The 27,645-nt window shown below is 28.7% G+C and overlaps 2 protein-coding genes across 3 annotated transcripts; one reads left to right on the top strand and one right to left on the bottom strand.

Moving 5' to 3' along the window:
• The first annotated feature begins 503 nt into the window (after window positions 1-503).
• LOC101510039 (uncharacterized) lies at window positions 504-2,556 on the top strand. Its single transcript, XM_004496645.4, has 2 exons — window positions 504-1,852; window positions 2,223-2,556. Coding segments are annotated over exons 1-2 (1,236 nt in total). The 5' UTR covers window positions 504-617; the 3' UTR covers window positions 2,224-2,556.
• An 18,831-nt stretch (window positions 2,557-21,387) lies between these two features.
• Window positions 21,388-26,588, bottom strand: LOC101509287 (type IV inositol polyphosphate 5-phosphatase 7). Of its 2 annotated transcripts, XM_004496643.4 has the most exons (14): window positions 26,357-26,588; window positions 25,973-26,095; window positions 25,734-25,821; window positions 25,255-25,329; window positions 25,084-25,168; window positions 24,885-24,989; window positions 24,091-24,784; window positions 23,779-23,972; window positions 23,291-23,399; window positions 23,037-23,185; window positions 22,617-22,882; window positions 21,972-22,044; window positions 21,740-21,870; window positions 21,388-21,625 (listed from the first exon to the last, which is right to left on the bottom strand). In XM_004496643.4, the coding sequence occupies exons 2-11, from the start codon at window positions 26,000-26,002 to the stop codon at window positions 22,660-22,662; spliced, it is 1,752 nt and encodes a 583-aa protein (XP_004496700.1). In that variant the 5' UTR covers window positions 26,003-26,095; window positions 26,357-26,588; the 3' UTR covers window positions 21,388-21,625; window positions 21,740-21,870; window positions 21,972-22,044; window positions 22,617-22,659. The 2 variants fall into 2 exon arrangements, with proteins under 2 accessions (XP_004496700.1, XP_004496701.1); XM_004496644.4 differs by lacking the exons at window positions 21,740-21,870; window positions 26,357-26,588 and having other exon boundaries at window positions 25,973-26,336.
• Window positions 26,589-27,645: the final 1,057 nt, after the last annotated feature.

Here is a 27,645-nt window from a genome sequence, read left to right as displayed (position 1 = left end):
CTTGAGCAAATATCTTCGTCCCTCTGCCCCAACTCAGATCGGTAACAGTGTAGTTATATTCACAAAATAAATGTAGCTATTTTTAAAGTACTTCATTGGCCTAAAATAAATCTCCTTTTTTGTTTTCCCCTCTTTCCCAAAATACATCACAATTTTATTTTATTTTTTTCATTAAAAAAATTAATTTAAATTAAGTGATTAAACTTAAGTGTTTAATAAATTTTAACTAAATCGAATCAAACAAAATAATTTAAAATTGAACTTTATTATCATTTACTAACCTCTTAACCAAAATCCAAATTATTTGGCGCGGCTGTTTGTTTAAAAATCATAGGATTAATATAAAAAAGAAAAAATTTAAGCCTTAAATGGTTATGATGGTACTTAGTATAGTTGGTAGTACTTGGTACTTAGTGGTTAGTGTAGCTACTTTGAAAAGATAGAGATGGGAATCTGAGAAAAAATGATTATATATAAGTGTATATATCTATAGGACTGTACTTGGACCGTTAAGTATAGGAGCATAGAAGCTACCAGTGTGTTGAATTGGGATCTTTTACTCATTTCACAAAACCTAGGGTTTTCACCCATTGAAATTTGGTTCCCAAGATCTTCAAATGTTCTCTTCCACATATCATGACTCCAACCCTTTACCTAATTTCCCTTCATCTTCGTCTTCTTCTTACCCTACCCTTTCTTTTCTCATTGACCCTCAAAATGATTTTCCAAACAACACTCTTCTTGATGATCCACTTTCTCTTCCATTTTTACCCTCAACAACAACAACACATGATGTTCTTCCAATATTCCCTAATGAAACTACTATTAATGCTAATAATTTGGCTACTTCATTGTTTGAACAAGATATTTCAACAAGTACTAATGTTAATAATTGTAATTCCAACTATGGTGTTAGTGTTGTTCCAAATTTTGTCACACAGAAATTACCATCTTCCACCATAGGAAAAAAAGATAGGCACAGCAAGATTCACACATCACAAGGTTTGAGAGACAGAAGGGTTAGATTGTCAAGTGAAATAGCTAGAAAATTCTTTGATCTTCAAGATATGTTAGAGTTTGACAAACCAAGTAACACACTTGAGTGGCTTTTCACAAAATCTGAAAGTGCAATCAAAGAACTAGCTAGAACAAAAAACATTGGTTGTTGCAACAATAACAACCCTTTTGAATATGATACAAATAACAACAACAACCACAAAAACTCATCATTTTCAGGTGTTGGTGATAATAAACAAGGGAGGAATAAGTTGAAGTGGACACAACAAAAAGAAGAAGCTTTTGTTGTTCAAACAAAAAAGGAGTCAAGAGAAAGAGCTAGAGCAAGGGCAAGAGAAAGGACTTGTTACAAGATGTGTAGCACTAGTACTAATGGATCTTCAACAAATCATCATCATCATAATCATAATCAAATGCTTCAACAATTGATGATGTCATCATCATCACCTATTGATCATCAAAGTAGTACTGAAAATGATGAAGCTTATGCAAGATGGCGTCAGCACCTTGTTCAACTTCAAACCTACCACCCTTCTACTTATTCTCATCATAACCTACTTGATGAGAGTGAAATACCTAGAGATCATTATGGTTTTAATGTCATTGAGGAATCTATTATGATCAAAAGGAACATGATGTCTTCTACTTCTTCTCATCATCACCATCAACAAAATCTCGCAACTATCCCTAAAGAACCAACTTTTAACAACAACAATATTATTGATTACCCTAATTTATTTCCTTATTCAACTACCAATTGGGAGACTAATGGAGGTTGCTCCAACTTTTATGGAATAGCCACCATGAATCTATCTACATGTTTCATGAATCAGTGGTAAGTAACTAATTTTTCTTCTCAAATCATTACTACTTTAGATTAGCTTTTTTTTCTAAAACGTTTTTTTTAAAGAAATAACTTTTTTCCCTAAACCCTCTAGTTTGTTGGAAAATTGGACCTTAATAATTAAGAGTTTAGTGGAAAGATAAGTAAAGTTTGACCGATTATTGTTTCAACTGAAGTTCATTAAACATTTGAATTGAATGGTTTTCTTGAGATCAATATAATATTTTTGTTTTCTCTTCAAAAAAACAAACTACATTTTTCTTTTGTCATTAAAAAAACTAGATGAGATTGTTTTTAGACTTTAATTTTTATATGATGTGTTTTTGCTAATTAATTAATTTTTGTGGTGTTGATTTTGTAGAGTTTGTGAAATGTTTGGAAATTCTTGGGAGGAGTGCAATGAATCAGAGTGAATACAAATTTGCTAGTTTTCGGTAAATTATATGATAATCAGAATGAAATCCTCAAGTGCTTTGCCTTGTAATCACCATCACATCTTCTCTGTGTTAGTACTTTTATTTTTTCTGCCCTATATTCCCATTTTACAATGTTTTGTACCCATTCTTAATGATAATTTCAGCCAATGGCATATGAAAAAAATCTCATAAAGATAGGTTTGCTGAGTCCTGTCCTGCGTGTATTATTTATTTAATTATTAATGCCAATTAATTAATATTTAAAGTTTGATTCAAAAAGTTCTTGACCCAATTACAAGCTTTTAGTATTTTAGTTATTTATATATAATTGGTTACTCTAATTCAATGGTGAACGCAGTGATGTAGGGACAAGAAGAAGCTTATAGATGTTGGCCATTTGCTAACTCACATTCTAATTTACAAAAGCTCTTGGATCTATCTAAACAAGGAAGAAGTGTGACATACTTTGTTTTGCTTCAAGGTTTCTCAGCTTCAAATTTCAATTTTAAAGCTTATTCTCCTAGTTTCTATGAAGCACAATGATATTCATAAACATAAAACATTTTTTTTTATTATGTTAATATTTTATAAGTTCATGATTAGATCTAGGAATTTTAACAATAGGGTTTTTTGAATTAAACTCTTTTATTTAATTCACTTAAAAAATAGTAAAACACCTCAACTTTTTTATACCAAAATTTTAAAAATATTACCTATTTAAGTAGCTAAGATTCCTAGTTAAAATAGTTAAATAAAATATATAATAAATTTTAGGGGTCAACGTCTCTTTTTTTTTTACAATTTATTAGCACATTACATTTCCAATGAAGTAGCTGATTGGTTTGGTGATTTATAAGCAGGAAGTTAAGTGTTTAGTTTTTGCTATAAAAAAAATTGGTACATCTTGCTGCTTCTGTATGTTTTATACTATTTAATAATGATATCGTTTATTTGGCTATGAAAACAAAAAATAGAGATGATCACCATCCCTTTTCAAAAAACATAAAATGCTACAATCCACTGATCCATCAAAATGCTTTGTTATATATAACAGCAAATGGAGAACTATACTTATGTTGTAGAAAAACCACAGGGAGAAGAGTACATTAGACAGTGATGATATCATATTAAATCAATTTGTGATTTAGTCTTGAACTATATAGTTTCAATGTTTGAAACTCATTTATTTATGTATTATATATAAATAAGTTGCCTGCTGCCAACTATGGCTGCAAATAATTTATTGAAGTATCTGAACAAGAGCAAAATGGTTGATTAGGGCATAGGAATTCATGCACTCAAAGTATTATTATATGGATTGCAAAACAGTTTGATCTGCAGATTAGGCTTTAGTCTACATAAGAAATGGAAGCAGATTAGGGCTATTCTGATTGGAGCATATATAATTATTGCATTGCACACATAAATATCCATTTCAATTGAACTGGTCTTTGCAGATGTATGTTATCATGATCACTGTGTTTGGTGGAAATCATTCCTGTGCAATTTTGATTGTGCTGTGTGAATTAAGAGCTTACACCAGTAACTGGAATCATTGATTCAATCTAATCAAGGAAAATAAAAACATGATCATAATAAACAAGTCTGATCAGTTTTCTATTTTTACAAAATATCTATATGTATGGGATTGTTATCTATAATCTAACATCTTCACGGAGGGCATGCACAGTATATATAGAAGTTAGATATCAAAGATTCAAGGGCAAAAATAGGGTTTCTTTCTCTCATAAACATTGTCAAGGTTGAGTTTCTACTTGTTACCCCTTCCTGCATATATGTGTGTGTAAATAATTAATGTTCATATATAGTTACATATTATCTTAACTTAAAAACCAGTTGTGGATGAGGTTAATTTCCACTCACTGATTTGATAATAAAGAGAAAAGTTGTTAAAGAAGTTTTTGATGTGATTTCTCTGATGGTTTATAAATATATCATTGCAAGCATTCATTGTGATGTGACAATTGTTGACTTATGAAACAAACCAACTTTTGTTTCCCTTGAAAAAACAATTAAGAAATTCAATGCCTAGTTTGTATATTATCTCCACGTTGAGGGAAGTCTACAATCAATTTCATTATTCCAATCTTGCGTTTCGTTATTTATATAGCTGTGTTGTGTGGGACTCTTCATAACTCACTGCTCCAACCTATAACTATGTAAATTAAATTCTTTTTTTTTTTTTTTATAAGCCAAAGATATATGTTTTTTAGTTAATAAGTCAATGATATTATTTGAAGCCAATTCTAAAACCGAAAAGATTGTTTCATAGTTAGTTTGTTGTGATGCAGAAAACTACATCCACGAGAAAATTTGTATATGTAAACCAATTACTCAAAAATCACAACTTTTCCAGACTTTTTTAAGCAACAAAGAATTATATATCATCAAAAGAGTTGCAAGAGGTACTCGACCAATATACACAAAAATTAGAAGCACCCATGGGGTGGGACAAGGACATGGGACACCACTCATAATATAAATAGAAAAATTATTAATGGATACCCATACACCTTGTTGACAATTTGAGAGAGAAAGAAATTGAGAGAGTGATGTTTTTTTAATGACAAATATGTATGTATATATAGAGAGTGTGTGTCGTGATAAATGTGATATGTTAGTGACGTGATAAGAAGAGAAATATAGCAAGAAAATAAAGTATGGAATAAGCATAGAGAAATTATATATGTTTATATATCATTGTTGATATAAATAATGGCTACGTTTCGTCTCAGATGATAACCACTTCTCCAAAATAATTTGAGACAAGTTATATAATACTATAAAAAGAAATGTGTATAAGTATTATGAACATTTTGATCAATATTTTTGTGTAATTTGTCCCCATGCATTATTATATAGTGTCTATTCAAGTTGACTAAATTAAGAATTTTGTTATAGTTATTTATTCAATTTTGATCTTATAATTAAATAAATTGTTTCCATAATTTAAATTAAAATTAAAATCATACATTAAAATTAAAATCATAACAAAAAACTTCATTTCAAAATAGACTCGAGAGATAAAACATAATAATTTGATGATTTTAAATTGAAAATATGATCAAACTAATTTATAGATAACATATCATTCAACTATACGTAATTTAATTTAATAGTATCAAAATATATTAATTTTCAAATATACTTAATTTAATAGTATCAAAATATATTAATTTTTAAATGTACTTTAGAAATACATGTAACTTTAATATTTTCAACTAAGTCAAATCCAAATATAATTTATTTTAAAATTTAACATTTCAAACTCTCTAACTGAATGCCAAATCAAAAGCAAACCGTTAAAGCGTTTTTACCTAACATAAATATTATAAAAAGATGAATTAAAATAAAACAAATATTTTACAAGAAAATTATATATATATGCAACAAAATATGAAAAACATGTATGTCTTTCTACTAGTTGGATATAAGTTAAACATTTCCAAAGACATCCTCTACGAGGGACTTAAAAGATAACATGCAAATCCCGAAAGAAAAAGTCATAACTTCCTAACAAATACAAGAATAAATGCCTTTATTTTTTAGAAAGTTGATTGTGACAAAACTCTTAAGTTTTACGGCGAGTTAAATTCATCCTTACAAAATCTACTAAATAATTTTTATTCATTTATTAGAAATTCTTTTTGCCTCTAATTTCTTTTAAATTGAGAATTGAGTCTTTATAAGAAAAATGTCTTAGAGTTTATATTTTTTCAATGTTATAAGTCTTAGAGTTTATATCAATACAACTAATGTCAAGATATATTTGGCTTCTTGCATTGATAATGTGGTAGGTAGTCGGATAAATAAACTCGAATATTATCATAAGTTTTGATTGGTCCCTACAAAGTTGACTGATAAAAAGATATTAAAGTGAATACTTTTGGAGTATGTACACAATCAAGGAGGAATTTCTCAGAGTTTGCTAGAAAAATACTCATCACATTAATCATTGATAAAATAACAATGGTACATACATCGACATCTTAATTTTCTCTACGCACATTTGAATAATGATAAATGTACCAAACATTTTTCTTGATAAAATTCAACTCACATGTATAATGATGAAAAAGTGAATGTTACATGAAAAAGGAAGGGAAAAAAAGGAACAAAAAATATGATAACAGGTACAATTATAAAATGGTATCAATAATTAAGAATTGATAATATGTGATAAAACTATAATGAACTTGATATATATATATATATATATTGACACATGGTTAATTTAGTCCTAGTGTCCTTTTATTCTAAAGTCTCAATGAATCTATACCATGTTCTTTTCTGCAAGTTTTTGACAGAAAGGAAAAATGAGTTATAAATGCTTTAACTGTGTGAGTTCCCTGTTAGAACAGAGGTGAGCTCGTGCCGCACAGAAAAGAGTTTGACTGAGAGCACTCTTAGGAACAAAATGGTTTCTTTCCTAAAATATGTCTATCTAACTCTTGTGCACTTTCCTATCATCATCCTCTAATGTGTCAATTGTGATATCATCCTTCAATCCTGGTTGGTTGGGATAAACCTTAGAAACAAACGTATATTTTTAGCGGAGATATAAGGTTGATTTGGTGGCTAAAGTAAACGAGTTAGAGAGTAAAATGATAAAGAAATTATATATTAAAAAAAATCGCATATTTGACTTTCACTCATAACAAAAACTAATAATATTAACATTACTAATTATTAAAATTATCCGTTAAAAAAAACTGCATATTGTTAGAGAGACCGACATAAAAAATTTGAGTTGGAGACTATCATAATATATCTCTTTTAATTGCGGTCACATTTAATATAGTACCAAATAAAGAATATTTTAATTGCTGCCACATATACTATATTACCATATAAAGAGTAAATACTATTATCAGTAAAATCTATCAGTTATTTTAGTAAAAATATTATTAGATTGTTTCTTCTAAACAAACAAAAGAGTAAATATTACTTTTTTAATAAAAATAATAAACAGTTATTTTAATTCTTAAGCATGTGATGTGTTGTCATTAATATAGACTAAATATTGTTTTTGTTAGTAATTTTTTAAATTAAATTGACGAACAAAATCATTTTTCCCTATTCCTCCTGCTCCATTCACAAGGGAAAATTCTTTCTTGCACAAATTATATTAGTGTGAATTGGCAAATTGATTTTTAAAATTATAAGTGTCGATCAAATTAGTTCACTACAAGAAAAACACCATTTTGTGGCCAACTTTATAAATATTTTGTGGCCGAATAAAACCCTCACAAATTAGTGACCGAAAAAGCCCTCACAAATGTCAAAATTGAAATTGGTCTTTATTTGTGGCTGAAAAAGCCCTCACAAATTTTTAAATATTTAACTTGATTTTGTGGCTGCCTAAGCCCTCACAAAATCACAACATTGGGATTTTGTGAGGGCTTAGACAGCCACAAAATACAGTTAAATATATTTTCTCATTCACTCAATTATAATTTATGATTAAACTTTGATCGTCAAAGAATAAATTTTCTCATTCACTCAATTATGTTGCTCTTCCTCATAATTTTGTTTAAGTTTTTTGATAGTGTAAACATTAAACCTAAGGGGTTGATGACCGAATTTAAATCCGATATATTGAGGTGAAGTAAATGCGTTTCGTTTTTCTAATGATTATTAAGACTTGAGAGTCTATTTGTCAAAGACTATTTTTGAAAATAATCATTTTTAGAGTCTTCGTCTATTTGTTATAATTTAAAATAAAAAATCAAAATTTAAAAACAATTTAAAAGCTGTTTAAAATAAAAATTTATTTTGAATATTATTTTATAAAAATCAATTTTTATAATTAATTTAAAAAATAATAATTTTCATTTCGATAATAGCACAATAGATTTTGATTATACTTCCATAAAAAATAGACGTTCCTCGAATTCTCTTTTAACATTTTCCCCCTCTTACCACTAATTATCGTACACCATATCCCTCTTATAAACTTTTTATCTCTTACGATGTTTCATATTTATTTGATGTTATTGTTCACAAAATAATAATAAAAATAATGATAATAATTATTATTATTTATTGTCCACTAGGCTTAAATTGGATGATGTGGCTCATCACAATTAGCTGGTGTTGAAGTCGGTTGACATCTTTTAAGTTGCTTAATTATTTTAAGTCGATAAATATTAATTGTAATTTTTTTATAATAAACATTAGAAATTAGTTATTACGTTAATCTTTCAAATTTGAATTTAAACTATCTACTTGTTTGTTAATTTAAGCTGTTAACACATTTTTGCAGTGAATAGTTATCTATATTTTTGAATATATTAAAAATATTATAAATAATTTCTTTATTTTTATAAATATATTTTTATTAATTAATTTTTTTCTCTGCGATTATTATTTACTTCAAATATGTCTCATCAAAATAAAATAAATATACATTTTAGAAAATTAAAAAAAAAAAATATTTTATCAAAATAAAGGTCCTAGATTTTTCATTCTAAATAAACAGCAGAGGGTAAGGATATATAACTATATATTAAAGCAATTTAAGGACATATAACTATAAAAGAGTTTCAAATCTCAATAAACAATATATCCTTTTATATATGTTTTTATTGGGAAAGAATAATAAGTGTAATACATACCTCAAAAAAGAGCTGTCTCAATGTAGGGTAATTGATACGTAGAACCCACCTCTTGAACTGACCCTAAATTAAATACAATAAATTCGTCTCACGATTTGTCTCCAAAACATAGTCAAGCATTAACTAACCCACTCTAAATTGGACAGGCACAGGTGGAGCGATACAAATTTACCAACACTATCCATTGCTTTGTGAAGCCCAAGCAATGGTGTACTATCATAATCTAAATGTTTCATACAACCAAGTTAAAGCATAGTAAAATCAGCTGTGCTTCAATATTACAACCAATGATGGTTTAAGTTTTATTGGTTTAACATTTCAACTCAAACACTAATAAATACTTCATTACCATAGGATATTATTTCATTCTTTTCACGTGAATGATTTATTTGCAGAAAATAAATCTTTTCATTTTTAATATAATATTAATTAATTAATTTTTAAAATTATATTTTTTAATTAATATCACTTACCTCACTTTTAAATCAATATCTTTAATTTTATATTTATGATAATGGTGGTTGATGAATACATCAATATTTGATATATAAAGGTAAGTTAGTACACATATCATTCTCTTTTTTATATTCATACAATTTTTTAATATATTTAAAATGAATAAATGACACTCATAATAGAACGGACGTATATGTAAAACTGATGGAGTAGGTAAGTCTCACTTATAAAATTCTCTCGTGCTTTAAGAAAAACAGTTGTAATAATAAAATTCATCCAAAAATTAGTTATTTTTCTATAATTATCTTTACAAGTATTAATATCAATATAAATATAAGAGAGAGAAAAATACATTTACAAATTTTCTTGTAGTAAGTTACAAAAAAGAGGTATTTTTTAAAAGATATATTAATGCAAGTGAAATTTTAAAAATAATTTATATTAAAAGATCAAGAGACTTAAAAACGATAGAAAAGATAAGAAGTAAATAAAATATAAAAATAGTGAAAATAAATAATACAGACACGCAAACAATTAAATTCTACTGAACTAACTATACTTCTGATTCAATTTAATCTGGTTCAAACATACTCAATTTAAATGATATTGACAAACCTATAAATTGCTAGTAAAATCAAGTCCAATTTTTAAAATATTGATTAGAAGTACATCCGATCATCTTTGTTTATACAAATAATAAATTAAATTTATACTAGTAAATAATCAATTATCATATCAAATTGTTCCTTAACATGTAACTCAATCGTATGGTGTTGTTATCTGCTAGTCAAACTCATCAAAACTAGCAGTCTTATATCAAGAGAAATTGTTTTCAAGAAATATAAAAATAAAAAATGTGGTTTGTACTTGGAGTTGAAACTAGTTAAGTCATATATAATGCCGACCGTATATGTACTAGAGTCAGAAGATCGTTTGTAGACAAAAAGCAATAGTTTGCTGATTTCTTACATCAATAGAGTTAGCATTATTCATCCAATTAAAAGGACATGTGTTATAGTAACTGCCCCAAAGAAAAAGACTAGTGCTAGCTATTTGCCTAGCTTTTAATACATACATCAAATTAAATAAGCCCATAAGGGATCATTGCTCCAAACCAATATAACCTTCGCACGTCCCTTGTTCCCTAGCCAACTTCTAAAGATAGCTATTAAATCTTTTTCATTAATTACATCTAACTAAAATTAACTACGGTGTGGCTTCGAAGGAATTACTATGGAGTTAAATATTTGGATTAGACACAGTAAATGTCTCACAAGGTAGTTATTTTTTATTTTCCGATCTCAATTAAATGGCGAAGATTATTTAGTGGTGGTAAATTGTGAATCAATCGATGCAATGATCAATTATTATGTAAAAAGAGAAATGTAATGATGCATCATAATTTCGACACGTATTAGTATATTTGATATTTAAATTAATAATTAAATAATTTTTTTAATTATTTCTATTATTTACAAAATTATAATAAATAAATATTATTTATCAAAAGTATAAAAGAAATAAATTAAAAAATTTCTTAAATTTTATTATTCACATTATTAAATATTAAATATTTTTTACGATTCAATGTAAAAAAATTATTATAATGTTTATAAAAAAATAAAGCAATATTTTTTCTTATAAAATAATATTTACTAAAATATAAAAGACAATAAATAATTTCTTTATTTATAAAAATAATCGTTAATTTATTAATTTAGAGAATAAATGTCCCAAAACATTTTGAATTATAAATGTGCCGTAGAAACTCCTATGTAAAAATCTTGTGAGGTAAATTCTATACAAAAAAAAATAATAATCGTTATTTCCATGGCTTTGTTTTCAAATTAGCATTAGCCAGATCTCAACACTAAACTACTTAAGTAAGTCAGTAATTAATGACAAATGTTAATTGTTATTTTTGTTATCGAAAGAGTCGAATCCATACTCTAACTTTTATAAGTCTCCTAAATTCCTAATCTCTAATGAACTAGAAAATCTCTTATACGTATCATATAAATGTTGTCATGTTTATAAATTTGTATTTGTTTAATTTAAAAGCAAGTAATTCTATATAATATATAAATATTTGATTGTTCCCATACTAGAATTCAACCACCATTTTTTTGAGGAATAAATTACCTGATCTAATCCGGATTCTGATATGGATATGGAGCTTTACTGCAGAATAATAAAATGTACCTACAAACACTGAAATTCAAGTTAAGCAGGCTTCCAACATTATTAAAAACAGGGTTATAACAAGAAAAAATTTAAGAAAATAATAAGAAGGAATAATACTATATTATATCTGCTCTGAATGTTTAGCTGGATGCATCAAATTTTTCACATAATATTTTTGTTTATATTTCGTTCTGGAGAGAATAAAGTTATACATTGTTAAGAATAAGAAATTCAATGATTTTAAATGTTACTTGAAATATCTTGATTACATTAGAAATTGTTTTTATTTGAAGTAACATGAAATGTGTGATCTGCTATCAGTGTCGAGATGTTTAAGATAAGATGCATTTATGGCCGACTCACTCATGAACTGTTGATATCATTTCGGTTTTTATGTCCTACTAGAGGTTAACGAGGCCTGAATCCAACTAGTATATATAATGCATAACTGCACCTACGTTTTTTTATGAACGGGCCAACTAGGCCCAACAAACTAAGGATAGATACCCAAACACAAACTAATTTGATGTGTGTCATAAAAGTAGTACACTATACATGTATACTTCATTGTACTTAAGATATGAGTACATTATACATATCACAAATTCATTGTACTTGTATACTTCATTATTTAGGAGTACAAAATAGTACATTATACATTAGGTTTGGCTGATATGTGTTTTGCATGCTTATTTCAAAACATTTAGAAATATAGTTGGTGCATTTATTTTCATATCAAACTATTGGTCTTCATAAAATAGGTAGATTGACATTGATCGGTTGACATTTTCAATTATTTTAAATTGCAGTTACAATTGCAGTAAAATCACTATGGTTGCAGACAATATTGTAGTAATTGTAATGTGTATTGCAGTTGTTGCAGTGTGAACTTATTTTTTACATAACGTTATGTGTCACAAAGGATGCTCTCCAATAGTATCACAAATATAGCATTGTGACACTTTGTGAGTTTTTTTCTCACAACAAATATAGCATTGCAGACATTGTATTATAATTTATTACTAACTTTATAACTTACCTATCTCCTATTTTCTCTCTAATATCTAGTAACTATCAGATTATCAACTTTCTATCATTTAAAATACATTCTAAATCTATCATATAAAGACAAAGTAACACAAAAATTGATCCCTACATAGTTTGTTGCAGCCTGATGCAGCTGTTGACCCTATTGTGTTGTAGCTACATAGATGTTACGATGCAGTTTTTATCTTGAATTACAATCACACTACAATTGCGGTCTGATGCAGGTCCACAATTTGAATACCTAGTAGTAGTGCAAGTGTACAACTAAAAAAATTTATTCAAAAGAACTTCAGTTGTGGTCTAAGTACTTTTCATTGTAAGCTTGTAGTTTTGGTCATTTATGATTTACACGTTTTCACGTTAATATTCATTCTATTCTATAATCTAAAGTCTGAACAGCAATAGAGCTTTAACACAGAAAGAAACAAGATTTGAGTCTTAAATTTTGTTGCACTCTCACAATTAATGAAAATATTAGGCTTATCATAGAAATAGACAGTATTTAATTTAGAGTATGAGTAAAAGAAGAAATAAATAGACATCAGAATGTGGTTAAAAAGATCAGAAATGGACCTTACCAAGAAGATGCAATTCCAATTCAATTTGAAGAGTAGAAAACTTGCCAGCACTGAAGGTCACTCATGAGTGCCATTTGGGATAACTGAACTATATATAATTTATAAAATAAATAAATAAATGTTGTGATCAGTAGATAGGAAAAATAAAAGCACTCTTCCAAGATCCCACACAAAATCAACAAAACAAGAAGGAAAAAAAAAACTGGTTCTGATGAACTCCATTTTAGTAATTTACATCAACAACAAAAAATGCTAAGTTTAGGCAAATATAAAAACGGCATGGAATAGTATCATATTAAAAAAAATAAATGAAACAGTGCAAGTCTTTTTCAATCTCAAGACTATAATGACTAAGAAATAAAAATAAAAAATCAGAAATTGAAATGATGGCAAATTAATCAAGATAAAAAAAACAACATACCATGAGAGACACATGCAACTCAGAGAAAATGGAAAATGGTTAGGAAATATGTGCCATGCACAAAACAGTGAAATGTTGTTAAGGTTTATTTTTCCATGAAAAAAACAAAGAAGCTGAATTTGACCAAAATCACAAGAGTTATAAATAAATAAATAAATAAAGCAAGCATGATAGAAGCATTTGTTGAAGAGTAGTATTAACTAGCTGCAGATGGAGTATTATTAACTAATTAATAATTTCTGATTAATCAAACTGATTGAAAAAACACTGGAAAAGGAAACAGAGATATAGAGAGAATGATTACTTGAAAATAGCAGTGTCATAAGAATCAGAGAGTTGTTAGTTATCAGATAATAACAATATCACATAGTTGTTGAAGTACTGTACGGTTCCTGCAATTTTGGTTATTATATACAGAAAAAGTTTGTATTGGTTCTTCTCAAGGAAAATATAATTAAAGTCATTGCGTCATTATTCCTTCTCTGGATTTTGTACCTTTCATAGTTCTTCACGGGGTACATCAATATTAAAAATTATTATGAATTTTAATAACAATTAATGTCGTTTTTGAAGTAAAAATATATTCAATATTATTATATTACTCATTATTGTCGAATTTTTTATCACTGCAAAATTTTTTTATCACTTGAAAATATCACTGCAAAATTGAGAGTGAAAGAAAATGATAAACAAACTCAGCTTAAGGCAAATTTTTTTTTTTTACTAATTAAGGTTGAAAGAAAAATTATTGCTAAAACTCTATCTTTGAATTTGCTGAAACACAAATGCAAGCTCAAATGAATTTTCTAAAACACAAATAGATTTTGAAAAATTTGATTAAGTTTTCCAAAACATACATTTGTTCCAACATACATAAATTGAATTTTCTAAAATACAAATTGAATCTTAGGTGGATGGTAGATTTTGTTTTAAATATGGTTAAATGGATAATTTAAGTAAAATATATAGGTAAAACTATAATTATGGAGTAGTAAGTAAAATTTTGAGTGAATTGCCAAATCGGTCATTTAAATTGTAAGATTCAATCAAATTAATTATTAAATATTGTAAATCGACAGCAAATACATCCCTAAAGTTGTTAAATAGTAATCAAAGCAATGCATAATTAAATTTTATTGTTCGAGATTATAATGTGGTATGTTAATTAAATATTTGATTCATTCACATTGATCTTATATCAATGTCATCAGAATACAGACTAATTTTCTAATAAAATTTAAATCTTTCATGGACTATTTTGTACATAATTAGTCGATGTACAATTACAATTACTCAAAAAATTATCTCTAAGATGACTAAATTTCATCGAAAATATCACGTTGATGTGAAATCAACATGGATATAAGTCATATATTCAATTACGTAATTCATCAAAATATCAAACGACAAAAGTTTCCATATTATATTTAATTGATATTTTACAACATCAATAATTTATTTGTCAATTCACAAACTTTAGATACTAATTTGATCACATTTACAATTCCAAATACTAATTTACATATTCACTTATGAAATTTTCAAATAAGTCATGGATTATATGAAGAAAAAAAAAGTCAAGGCCCAGTAAGGGTGGACAAAGTTCAGTTCTGAACTAGAACCGTTTGAAAATTGAACCGAACTGATTTTCAGTTCGAAAAAATGAACCGAACCAGTTTTTCAGTTCAAAAAACCGAACCGAACCGATTTTACAAAATGGTGAATCGGTTTTTTATTTTGAACTGAACCGAACCAGTTTAACTTAGTTTTTTTGTTCATATAGACCAAATTTTACATAATTACCCCTAATTACTTATAAAAAACAAATTCGGTTCAAGTTTTTTGAAATAAAAACCAGTTCGGTTCAGTTTTTTCAAATTAAAAACCGGTTCAGTTCGAATTTACATATTCACTTATGAAATTTTCAAATAAGTCATGGATTATATGAAGAAAAAAAAAGTCAAGGCCCAGTAAGGGTGGACAAAGTTCAGTTCTGAACTAGAACCGTTTGAAAATTGAACCGAACTGATTTTCAGTTCGAAAAAATGAACCGAACCAGTTTTTCAGTTCAAAAAACCGAACCGAACCGATTTTACAAAATGGTGAATCGGTTTTTTATTTTGAACTGAACCGAACCAGTTTAACTTAGTTTTTTTGTTCATATAGACCAAATTTTACATAATTACCCCTAATTACTTATAAAAAACAAATTCGGTTCAAGTTTTTTGAAATAAAAACCAGTTCGGTTCAGTTTTTTCAAATTAAAAACCGGTTCAGTTCGGTTTTCTAAACTGAAAATCGGTTTGGTTCAGTTCTTGTTTTAAAAAATCAGTTCGAAAACAGTTCGGTTCTCAATTTTTATAAATCAGTTCAGTTCAAAACCAGTTCGGTTTGGTTCGGTTCAGTTCAACAGTTTAGTTCAGTTTTTGTTTTTTTGAACACCCCTAAGGCCCAGATCCTTGCAGTAATACAATTTTAATCATTGGGCTTTGAATTTATTAATGGTGCATTAGGGTTGTTCATGGTTGGTTTTTTTTAAAAACCAAACCATATCCATTTTAAAACCAATATATGGATTTAGATTTATAACCAAATCCATTATTTGGTTTAAAACCGGTTATAAAACCAATTTTAAAATTGATTATGGTTAAATAACCGGTTCATAATTAAGCAACCAGTTTTGAAAATTTTAATTTTAAAATTAATTTTTTTAAAAAAATTGGTTAACATTTAATTATTTTTAAAAAAAAATATTTATTCATAGTTTAAAAATCGGTTATTTAAAAAAATCAATTTTTTCGATAAATTTTTTTAAAAAAATTCTCACCAAATTTTTCAAGAAAAAATTCGATTTTTAAAATCCTTTTGAGAAAAACAAGTTCTTTTTATTTTATTTTTTTCTGATATTTTTTCCTGATATTTTTTCAAAAAAAAGAAATTCAATTTTTTTTCAAGAAATAAAATCCCAAAATTAACAAAATATTGGTCGTGGATAAAAACCGGAGAAAAACCAAATCCAAATATAAAACATAAGTGGTTATCCAACCGGTTTATAAATAAACCAAATTATAACCATATGATTTTAACCGGATATTTAAAATGAATTTGAATCCGGTTTTGGATTTGGGCCTCGTAATCGGATTTTTTACACAGCCCTTGGTACATATTAATACTGCTGTAATGTATTGGATCTGATTTTGATGATTTTTCATAGCAAAAATTGTGATTTTTTTACGCATAAGTTTTTCTTTCCATCCACAAATGATATCCATTTATTTAAATTAGGATAACACATTTATTGAAAACAATACAAATTTACTAATAGCACCAACCAGTAAAATGTCTATAAAATTGACAAAATTAAAATGATCGAAGTATCCACGCTTTGGATCTGCGACGTTGACAATGCTAAAGTCGTTAGTTGAATTTGTTAGCATAGATCAAAGTTAATATGTCAACCTAAACAAAATAAACATAATAATAAGATGACAAAACTAAAAACATCGCTTAAGACAACAAAATATCATATTTTATATGCTAGAAAATTAGACAAATAAATTTACTACATTTTGATCACTATTATAAGTAAAAAAAAAAATATATATATACTTTATGATTATTAAAAAATTCATTTAAGTATAATTAATTTTTTTATATAAAATATAAATTAAAATTATGAAATTATTTATTTTTAATATCAGATATTCAACTAATTGTAATCAATGTTTTTGAATTAAATCAACGATATATAAAAAGTAATAATATTAATTTTTGATTCAAACTAATTAACTTTTGATTATAATTGTGACTAATATTTGATGTATTTTTTTATAATATTAACCAAAATAGTAATATTTTGTAAAACGTTAAATTGGCGGATTCATTTAATAAAGGGGGTGAAATCAAGTCTTGAAGTTGGATTAGAGGTGCAGCTGCTAGACATAGCTTCTCAATTTTGGGCATCTATCCCTCGTTTTAAGCCCAATCAAACATATGGAGACTATTTTGAAGGCAGTAACCCAAATCTTTCTTCGTAAAAGATGGAGACTTAAAAAATTCATGTGGCGACTAATACAAAGAGGAAGAAAATAAAAAATAAAATTTATAAATGAGCACCGTGAAGAGGATCGCAAAGTATTTACTTTGTTAACAAAAAAACGTATTTACTTTGATGGTGTTTTTGAAGCAACACACCGAGTACCAAAGAATTCCAAATGAAAAATATTAAATAATACAAGTAACTTGAGTCTTTTATATTTTCAAGTTAATAGTTTATTCTGTTTATGTTTTATTATATTTATATTCTATATATAACTTATGCATTCACAAATTTTGGTATTTTATTGAAACTTTAGGCATCGTTTTTTTCTTTTGTGAAACCGAATATGCAAGAGAATGAAGATATTCATTGAACATTAATTCAATTAAAATAATATATATATGAATGTTTAACTTTAATTTATTTTTTTAAAATTTTATTGATTTATTTTAATTAATTACTTTTTTGACAGAAATTAAGTACTGAAATTTTATAAAAAGTAGTTACAAAATTATTAGATAAAAAATAAATCATTTTTTAATATAAAGATAATTTTATATTTTTAAACATTAAACCCATTTCTCCCATTTTATTTCAATTATTTTCTCTCTTCTCAATATTTTCTTGCAACCAAATATACATAATGGAGAATCACAGCAAAAAGACTATTGTTATACTTTTCTTCAAATCCACCTGTTGTTGCTCAATTAAAAAGGCCATGAAATAAAGTTCCAATTTATTATGAAGAGAATGAGCCTTTAACAGCCTGCTAATTAGAGGTGTCATGATTTCACATGATTATTAAACGGCATGGCATGAATAAACTTTTTGCAAATCACTTGTCAACACTCTGCTTACTCTGTGACTTTGCATAGCACAATGCAAACATTTCTCTGAGATTCATTATAAACAATCATTTGTAGAAATGGTTGCAATATACAGAATCCACAGAGGAATGATTCCTATGAAGCACTGCAAATGCTGTTGTCAGCACAACAACTTGGTTAATCATGTCATAAACTGTAAAAAAGAAGAAGAATTTCAGACAAAAAAGGTGTGGTCCTAAACATGTTATATAATAATCATAAAAAATATGACAAGTACAAAAGCAAAAGTCTTAACAAATTGGTTATGACTAAAGTGGTGCAGGAGCACCAAGAAATTAAAGTCATAGGACACTAATGATCTTTTTCAGTTCATACAGAGTGCAAAATCTCTATCAAAAATCCAAAGTAAGTAATCCTTTGAAATTGTTTCCCACCAGCAAGACCATGTTGGCAGTTACAAACAAAAACAAAACTATGACATCAACAATTTAATTGAGACAACTCCTTGTCATTATGCACTTTTGCTTCTTCATTTACATATTTTGTGAATTGTTAAACTGGCCATAAAATGATTTATGAAAATCCCATGAAACATTTTCCTTTAATTTTTTATTGCAGCTTAGACAATTAGACCAAACATAATAGCCATGACATTATACTTGACACATTGCATAACTGTGATATATTTTGGGAATATTATTCATTATAAATCGTTAGATTTACAAAGGTGAGTATTAGAAGATGAGTCAAAGTGGTTATGGGATTTTAAATGGGTTAGTAATTAGATGGGAGACTGATAAAGCCTACTAAAGAGACTTGATTGTAAATGATAGTCATAAAATTTAAAATTTAAGTGCGAGTGTTTAGTTATAGATCAACTCCCTTAAAGTCTAGCACCTAAATGATGTAAATGATAGTCTTATACATCTCTTATATAATGATTGTAAATGATATATAAGGGATGTTACTATGTAAAGGATAGTCTTATACATCTTTTATATAACGATTGTAAATGATATGAACTAAATAAATAATATATAAATGATGTGACTCATGTATAATATCTTAAAGTTTTTAATAGAAATATAATGTCTTTTGTAAATCTTGATCATTAGTTTGTTTGATATTCCGAAAATCTCCTACATAAATACCAAAATTAACAGACTTAATTAATATAGTAAAAAAAAGTAGAAAAAAGCCAATAATTCATCAAGAAATGAAAAATATGAGAATATGAGTACAAAAATTAAGTTTCTTACCTTTTTTAAAATAGGCAAAAAGATATTGTCAAAGGAGTTTTTGATGATTCCCTAAAAATTAAGAAGAATAAACTCTCATCCACTAGCCAAATATTTCTCTTGAAACATGACTAAATCCATATATATCTCCTTAACTGGCTTAACTTGGAATGAACTTGATCAATGATTTTTGACTTTTTAATATTGCAAGGAAAACTTCCCCTCTTATGTAAGCATTGTAGATACCATATCTTATCTCCAACCAAGTGGACTATTATGGCTGACCCACATAAAATTATCTGTCATCAAGCATTCACAGGAAACTCAAGCTAGTAACCCCTTTTTAAGGCTTAGAGATTGTTTTTATTCAGGTTGATTGACTTTCAAATGGCCTATCTCTTTTACCATTTATAGGTCACTTCCACACATGTGGCCAATTATCAAATTTTCTTAACTTGCAACAGTTGAGTTGTTACATGTAAGTTGATGATCAATTATTCATGTAATAAAAGTACATTTGAGTTTTTGTTTTCACATTCTACAATGGACACTAGGCTCAAGTTGCTAAAGTATCATCAAATCACATTTTGTGCAATTAAAATAAATGTGTTAGGTATAATTCAAGGGTAATGTGGTAATCTGAAATAATATCAAATATAAATTTTACATTGTAAATCTTAATCTTTAATCGTAATAAAAAAATATTGTAGTCGTCTTATAGAGTCAGAAACGTAGACACAATTAACAAAATTATGTGATTAAACTTTGTGTATTCTTTCTCATCAATTGAAATTGTTGTTATAACAAAATGATACAGAAGTAATTATTGTGGAATGTGGAGCACTTGTTTACCTTTCTCACTATTAACTTCTTTTGGCTAGGCATTCTGGCATTTACAGTACCACATACTAATCCAAAATTTTCCAACCAAGTATACACACATTTGAGTGATATGAAGTGGCTCTCTAACAACCATAAGGACAAAGTGGTTGAACAGTTGAGATCTCATGAATGAATGACTCTCACACGAAATTCTTAACTGTTGACAGGACCAAAAATCATCCACAAAATTTATAATTTCTTTTAATAGAACTAATTACTCAATTAATGATTTAGCATTGGTCCCTTTCTATACCCTCCTGTTTGCAATTGTTAAAGTTTCAACTTTTCTTATGGATCTAAATTGATACACACAAAAAAAGAAAGATGGACTCTCACATTCATGCAATTGATACCTCAATAATACTGTTCAAATTCAAGTTAAGTATTTTGAGTTATATTGTGAAAAAACTAAAATATACATATTTTGGACCATTCAATCAAGATTAGATGATCACTAAATCTTCCAAATGTGGTGAACACGAAATCACGTTAATGCAGCATCCGGATTCTTTCTGGATTCATAAGAAATGTCATATGGTAAAGTAGCTAAAGTCCACCTAGTCAAAAGTAAACAGAAATGGACAGGCATGTAAATAGAATCTTGAAACAAGAGGGCCCTGTTGCATTAGAGCCTCCAAAAATTATTCCCGCCAAACCTACATGCCTCTTATAGTTTGTTAAATACTCAACTACTATTCTTCATTAGTATAAAGAAGAACCTCAGCAACTGTAGTGTGTTACTATTTGATTTTGATGTCAAGCCAACTTTATCAGTAAAAAAATTATCGTGCAGGCACAGATAGCACAAGAAAGTTTCTGGCATCTATCATGAACTTCAATTTTTTTTTTTTGTTTCTTTACTCAATTACTGTGGCAGCAATTACTATACATCAAAACTCTCATTCTCTTTACATTACATTTTTAAAATAAAAAAAAGTTAGTGTCCAAATGATTATTCTGACAATCTTTCAGTCATCATAAATATTCTCCAAAAACAATTAAAAAATCTTGAATAAAAAAATCCTCTTCTTCAACTACCTGCACAAGAAAAAAGCTCAAATCATTAGTAAGCATGTACGTATTCTTGTCAATTAAAAAATAAACATAAACTAGCATTAATTAATATATTTAATAACAACAATGTAGTAGTACCTAATGATTGTAAAAGTGGAAACTTGAGTATTTGTTTATATGGTATCAAATTATGGACAGTACTAGCAAGATAATGTGTTGTAGTGATCATGTGTTAGGCAAAGCATGACCAAAATTCTACAGATTATAAACTGAAAAAGATAAAGTGAAGGCAAAAATTAGACAAAGAAATGAGCTAAAAGCAGAACTAAAAAAAGCATGAAAGAGAAAAGAAAGAAGAAAAAAAACTAACCTTTTTCGGTATATGTGAAATGGGTTGTCCCTATCTATCTCCCTCCATGAAAGAATTCATTCAAAGTAACTTCCTATTGGTAATTTGGGGGACCATTTGCAGAACAGTAACAGAACATGTAAGATTTCTAATTCAACAAGTTATGTAAAAGAATAATTGTAATTGTAATGACAATAAGAAAAGAACAAAAGGACTTCAAAGTAGAAGAGAATGAGACATAGACTTTTCAGACTTTACTGTAAAAATAGTTTGTTTATATTGCCTATATCAAGTTCATGAAAACCAATTTGTATATCTAGTAAAGCATGATACACCTAATGTAAAAATAATAAAGTTACAGATCATATTGGTAAATTCTTTAAGATGTATGTTTTGATTGCATGATCCACTATTCGACTCTATTATGTTAAATTCGATGTAAATTAGTCACAACCTCAGAATCTTGTACTTTTGTTCTAGCAAACTATATTATAAGAAAAAGTTTGGGCCCACTTTTGGGGTCCTGCACTTAGTTTTTTGTTTTTCTATTTGTATGTTGTATTTGAATGAGCTTGAAAGAAAGAAAAAAAAGCAAACACTAAGTGGCCTAAGTTCCACTATCTTACAAGCATGATTGAGAGAGTGTGTAAGGGATAGATAAAGTACTTGAATATCGATGGACACGTCTCTTATTCGTCTTTCCTTTTCTTTAGAAAAAGTTTAGTTCAGTATATCCACCGGAGTACGGCAGAAGTTCCTCCACCTCGATTCTGGAACGAGAACAACTCATACTTTTCTTCAATTTGCCATGAGTTGACTCAACCTCAGCCCAAAATATGCCATAAACAGGTCTGTGGTCTGAAAATCTGGATTCTCCGCGAACATAAGATAACTGATGCAGACCTTCTCCATACCATAAAATTCGGTCACACCTATAAAAAGAAAAATATTCATGTCAACTTAAGTTGTAACCATTTTATCAAAAATTATAATCATAAATTGTGAAACATACTTCATTTTATAGTCTCTTTTAGCATTTATAGTGAATGTCTTTTAAATTCCTATTAGGTGATGTGATGATCTTACCAAGCAGGTGTTCTCCTTTTCTCCTTCGGGTGCATATCATCGCCCGCATATCTATCTGAATTAGTTGAATACTTGTATGTTGGAGGAAAATATATCTTCCCTTCATTCCATCCTACAAATGCGCGGCCTCTTTTTTGCTCTATTCTCAACTGCCATGAGTGTCGACAGTTAAGGCTTATTATGTTTGTTATTACACTATTACATTGGAGGAAAACAATAAACATGAGGCTATTGGTGAGATTAAAAAGACATACTTGATCATTTTCTAACAATGCTCTCCAATTTTGCATCTCAACAAGTGCCTTAGCAGAACGGTAGGAGAGAGCAATCCGATAATTCAAATCTCCAAGCCATATAATTCGACTACATCAATGAATTTAAAATTTAGAAAATGCAAAAGTCTTTGTTCAATGAAAAGAAAAAACAATCATAAACTAAATGTTGTAGTGTGAATTCTACACAAGACACCTTGACAAGTTGATATCTTAGCAACTTCATAGGGCCATAAATGAAAGAGACATTTGGCAAATATTAAGGTCGTATTTGGGCAAACAAGTATAATTAAGTGCTTATTCAATAGGTTATTCTCAGGAGCTTAATTTTACATTAGAGCTTGTTGAAATAGACTAGACTGTTTTTATAAATGTATCCAAATACTAAGTAGTTATATTATGAGATAGGGTCAAATAAACTCTTTCAAACTTGACTACAATGGTAGATGAATGTATGAGCAGATTCTTACTCGTGCTCAAGAATTGTCTGAGGAGATTTCTCATTGTCCACGCCATGAACACGAGGAAACCTTGTCTTTTTAAGTATCTCCATCACATCAGAATTTCTTCTTAGTTCATCACCCTCTTTTTGTCCTGAGGTTAAATGACTACAGATAAAGCAAAAGCTTGTTTCATGCACAGACATACTAATTGAGATTGATCCCTGCAAATCCAACCAAAAATAGCTCTCATTTAAATCAAACCCCAAATAACCATAAGTTTTACCGTAAATTAATCTTAAAAAAATTAGTTAGGACTGTAATGATTGAGTTAAAATTCACCTTATTTCCGAGATAACCCATCAATCCTCTGCCAACACAAGACACTTTCATGTTCCGAACATGATCTTTCAGTTCACCTTTCACCCATACAGTAAGGTAGATTCCCACCATTTGCTTACTCGCAACAAGGCAGTACCTTGAATGCCCCGGCATGCCATATCCATCTTCATTAGAGGCAGATCCACCACCATAAGACATTGGTGAAAACAAGACCGTACTTGGCGAATCCACAAGTCCATTATCATCATCAGATGAACCCCATCTTGAATAGTCACTTGGTCTTGAGTAGTCACTTGCCCTTGAATAGTCACTAGGCCTATAACCCCATCTTAAACTAGGATCAAAGTCACTAGGCCTGTGGCCGAAAATTACACGATCGCATACACTGTATCTTCGGTCTAGTTGCGGCTGCAGAACCGAAGGATCATTGTCCATTCCCCAACCACTAGAAGTTGTCTGGAACGATCGCCTGTGGAAGAAAGACGAATTCTTCTGCCTAGCCGATCCTTCAAAATCTGCATTCAGCTCTACAACTGGTTGAGGAATCGGAGACGGTGTATAACATCCACTACTTCCACTTGTTCCAGGAAGATTGTTTAATGTCTTTCTGATGAGAGATAACCATTTTTTCGCAGGGCCATTGTCCTCTGCCCCGAGGATATTACCGGCATTCAAGGGAACTATCTCTTGAAATCTGTAAAAGACAAGTAGAATAGAAATATGTCATTGGTAAAACAGTTAAATGCAAACTTCAATTTGAAGACTATATATGGTGAAAAGCATGAAATTCCTACCCAAGAACATAAATATCAGCTGGTGGTGAGGAATGAAGCCAATCATCTAAACTCAAATTACTTGGTGGTGATCTTCCAGCTACATTCCATGTAGCTACGAAAATGCTGTTCAATGTTCACACAACTCATGAGAACCTGAGCAAAACAAAGCCTTTACACCTTCTTGGTAAAAATAGGTAAAATTGGAGAAGTATGATACCTATGGTTCTGCACATCAATAATTCGAGGATGGTCGAGATTCATTCTTCCTCGCCTGACCTGACTGGTGCTCCTGCTAAACCTCTCTGTTCATTGCAATGAAGGGTTGTAAAGGTTTTGTGTAAATGTCAGTCAAATGATATCAACAACTTCAAATTTTGATTCCTTATACCTGTTTTGCTCTTCTTGATTGTGCATGGCTCTCTCTCAGAGAAGCTATTCCTGCTTCCATATTCCACTTCACCTCCTGAAGAAGGAAAACAGTGTTAACACATACAATTCACAAAATGGAACAACAGTAACTGAGTCTATATAATTGAAAAAATAAAAAGAAAATTCAGAGTTGAGAGTATGCTAGCACTTTGTTTGGATGCCAAGAAATTTCAGTAATCTAACTTAATATTTGACATATCTAATTGAAAAAGAAATTGTTGAAACCATGGTTTCAAATTGCGGTTGCAGTTTGCGGTTACACTACGAACCTTTATATTGCAGCTGATGCGGCCTAAATTACAGTTGCAACACAGTTTCGAAAACTTCCAAATTTGCAATATTGCGGCCGCAATTGAGATTGCGGATGGCAATTTAAAATCATGGTTGAAACCGACCACTATTACAAAGTGAGTTTTTGAAGAAAACAAAGATACCAACCTCCATAAACAACAGTATCTGCTTGGGAACATTCACATTTACTTTTGATATTGAAGAACTTCCTGACCATTTTCTTTGACCATGAGAGCTTCATCAATCAACAAATACACATCACAAAGCACAGTTAACAACTTACAATATGCAAACACCAACACATTAAAAATGTTGAATTTCATTTCCCTAACATAAAAAAATAGTTAATAATCTTTAAAAACAGTGATAAGGGTTGGCAAATAGACCTTGCTTTTCTTGGAATTTTCATCTCCCATTTTGACACTTCTACTTCATACACCCCCTAGCCAGTTTCAGTGTTCTCCAATTACTTTCCTCTTGTGGTGTATCTATGTGGTGAAGTTGCAACACTAATAAAATAAAAAGTGTAATAAGAAGATGGAAGCAAATTCACATAAATAAGAGAGAGAGAAGACTTTATGAATGCATGGAAGTGAGAAAGAAGACAATGCAACAAGGTTAGAGATAGAAAGCAATCTCCTCGGTCTCTGCAACAACTACAACAAACAAAGTATCGAATTTGAACAGAATAAAGCGCAGTAAAAGAAACCATACAATAGCTTTATTAATATTAAATAATTAAAGAAAAATGTTTTAAGTGACAAATAAACCTTAGCTCATGAAAAAGGGGGCAAACGGGCAGAGTGTTTTTAGCTTTAAGGCTTCTGAATAAAACGACTCGGTCAGTTGAACAAAGGCTGCCCCTTTAGTCAGTCAGCAAAGGGAAGAGGCCAAGAGGGGTTGTTGTAAATTGTTATTGTGAAGTGTGAAATGTGAAACGTGAAATGTGAAATGTGAGTGTGAAGATAGATCTAGTAATATCCTGTAGCTGCATTCTTCTACAGTTATACCACATTTTTTGGTCTTGCAAATTAAAGTAAAAGCAGTTAAAGAGGGAAACAAAAGATAAAGGTCTTGTGTAAATAAATAATAAATAATGATATTAATAATAATAATGTTATATTTGTGATTTTTTTTTCTTTCTTTCTTTTGTTGGACAGGGAATGTTTGGAATAGAAGCATAGTGGTCGAGTCATATAACTTGTTGGGACAATTGGCAACCCCTTCCCTTTATATATACATTTATTTATTTGTATTGGTAAGAATGTTGATCCGCTTGGTAAGAAATTTAATTCATACTACAAGGATCTGACTTCAACTTCTAAGATCTAACTTCAACTTCTCTTACCGTCTAAAATTTTTATTTTCTTAAAAAAAACATACAATTAGTATGTAACAAAACATAATGCACGATCTCATTTTTTAATACTCAAAAAATCCTTTCCGAAGACAGATGTTTTGGTGTATTTTATTTTTAAAAATTTGTATTTGTTTTAATTTACTAATAAGAATGAATATGTGAGATTTATGAAGTTAATTATTGTGATGGAGAAAAAATAAAGTATTAGTTAAAGAAAATCCATTTTTTAAAATAATAAAAAATTATTTTATCATTTTTATTATTTCCACAAATATAGATAGTTATTCACTTTAATCAATTTTTTTTTATCTCCTTTTTGGAAAATAAATTTAACACAAATGTTCAAAACTAAAAATACAACGTATTTTTACAAAATAAATGGATCTAAAAAATTGTGTTTCTTATGTTTGTCATTTTATCCTGGAAAAAAAATACCTATCTTATAAGTACATATTTTAATTGGAGTAACGTGACGTTTGATTCCATAGATTAAGGATAGGTGTAGGGTCTTGTTACTAAAATATTTTGAGGTCCTTTTGGCTCAGACCTAGTCTTCAATGTCTTTGAAAACAATGGCAGCTTTTACAATTTTGTGGTGTTGGCTTGTCCATGCTGCTGGAATTTCCCTTCCCCTCGTTGCTTTTAACTATTAGAAGTTATCAATAGTATCTTTATTTTTTTGATTTTTTTTTTCAATAC

Source organism: Cicer arietinum, chromosome 4 (assembly GCF_000331145.2).
Source record: "Cicer arietinum cultivar CDC Frontier isolate Library 1 chromosome 4, Cicar.CDCFrontier_v2.0, whole genome shotgun sequence".
In the NCBI taxonomy this organism is placed as follows: Eukaryota; Viridiplantae; Streptophyta; class Magnoliopsida; order Fabales; family Fabaceae; genus Cicer; species Cicer arietinum.
Note: the sequence above shows the minus strand (reverse complement) of the source record. Positions and strands in the feature narration are given on the sequence as shown.

Bases quoted from the DNA above. Each gene is read 5' to 3' on its own strand.
- LOC101510039 (XM_004496645.4), top strand. From the start codon at position 618: ATGTTCTCTTCCACATATCATGACTCCAACCCTTTACCTAATTTCCCT.
- LOC101509287 (XM_004496643.4), bottom strand. From the start codon at position 26,002: ATGGGAGATGAAAATTCCAAGAAAAGCAAG. The intron at 25,169-25,254 runs GTATAAGGAATC...TGCAATGAACAG, and splicing joins AATCAAGAAGAGCAAAACAG to AGAGGTTTAGCAGGAGCACC. The intron at 24,990-25,083 runs GTATCATACTTC...AACATTGAACAG, and splicing joins ATTGATGTGCAGAACCATAG to CATTTTCGTAGCTACATGGA.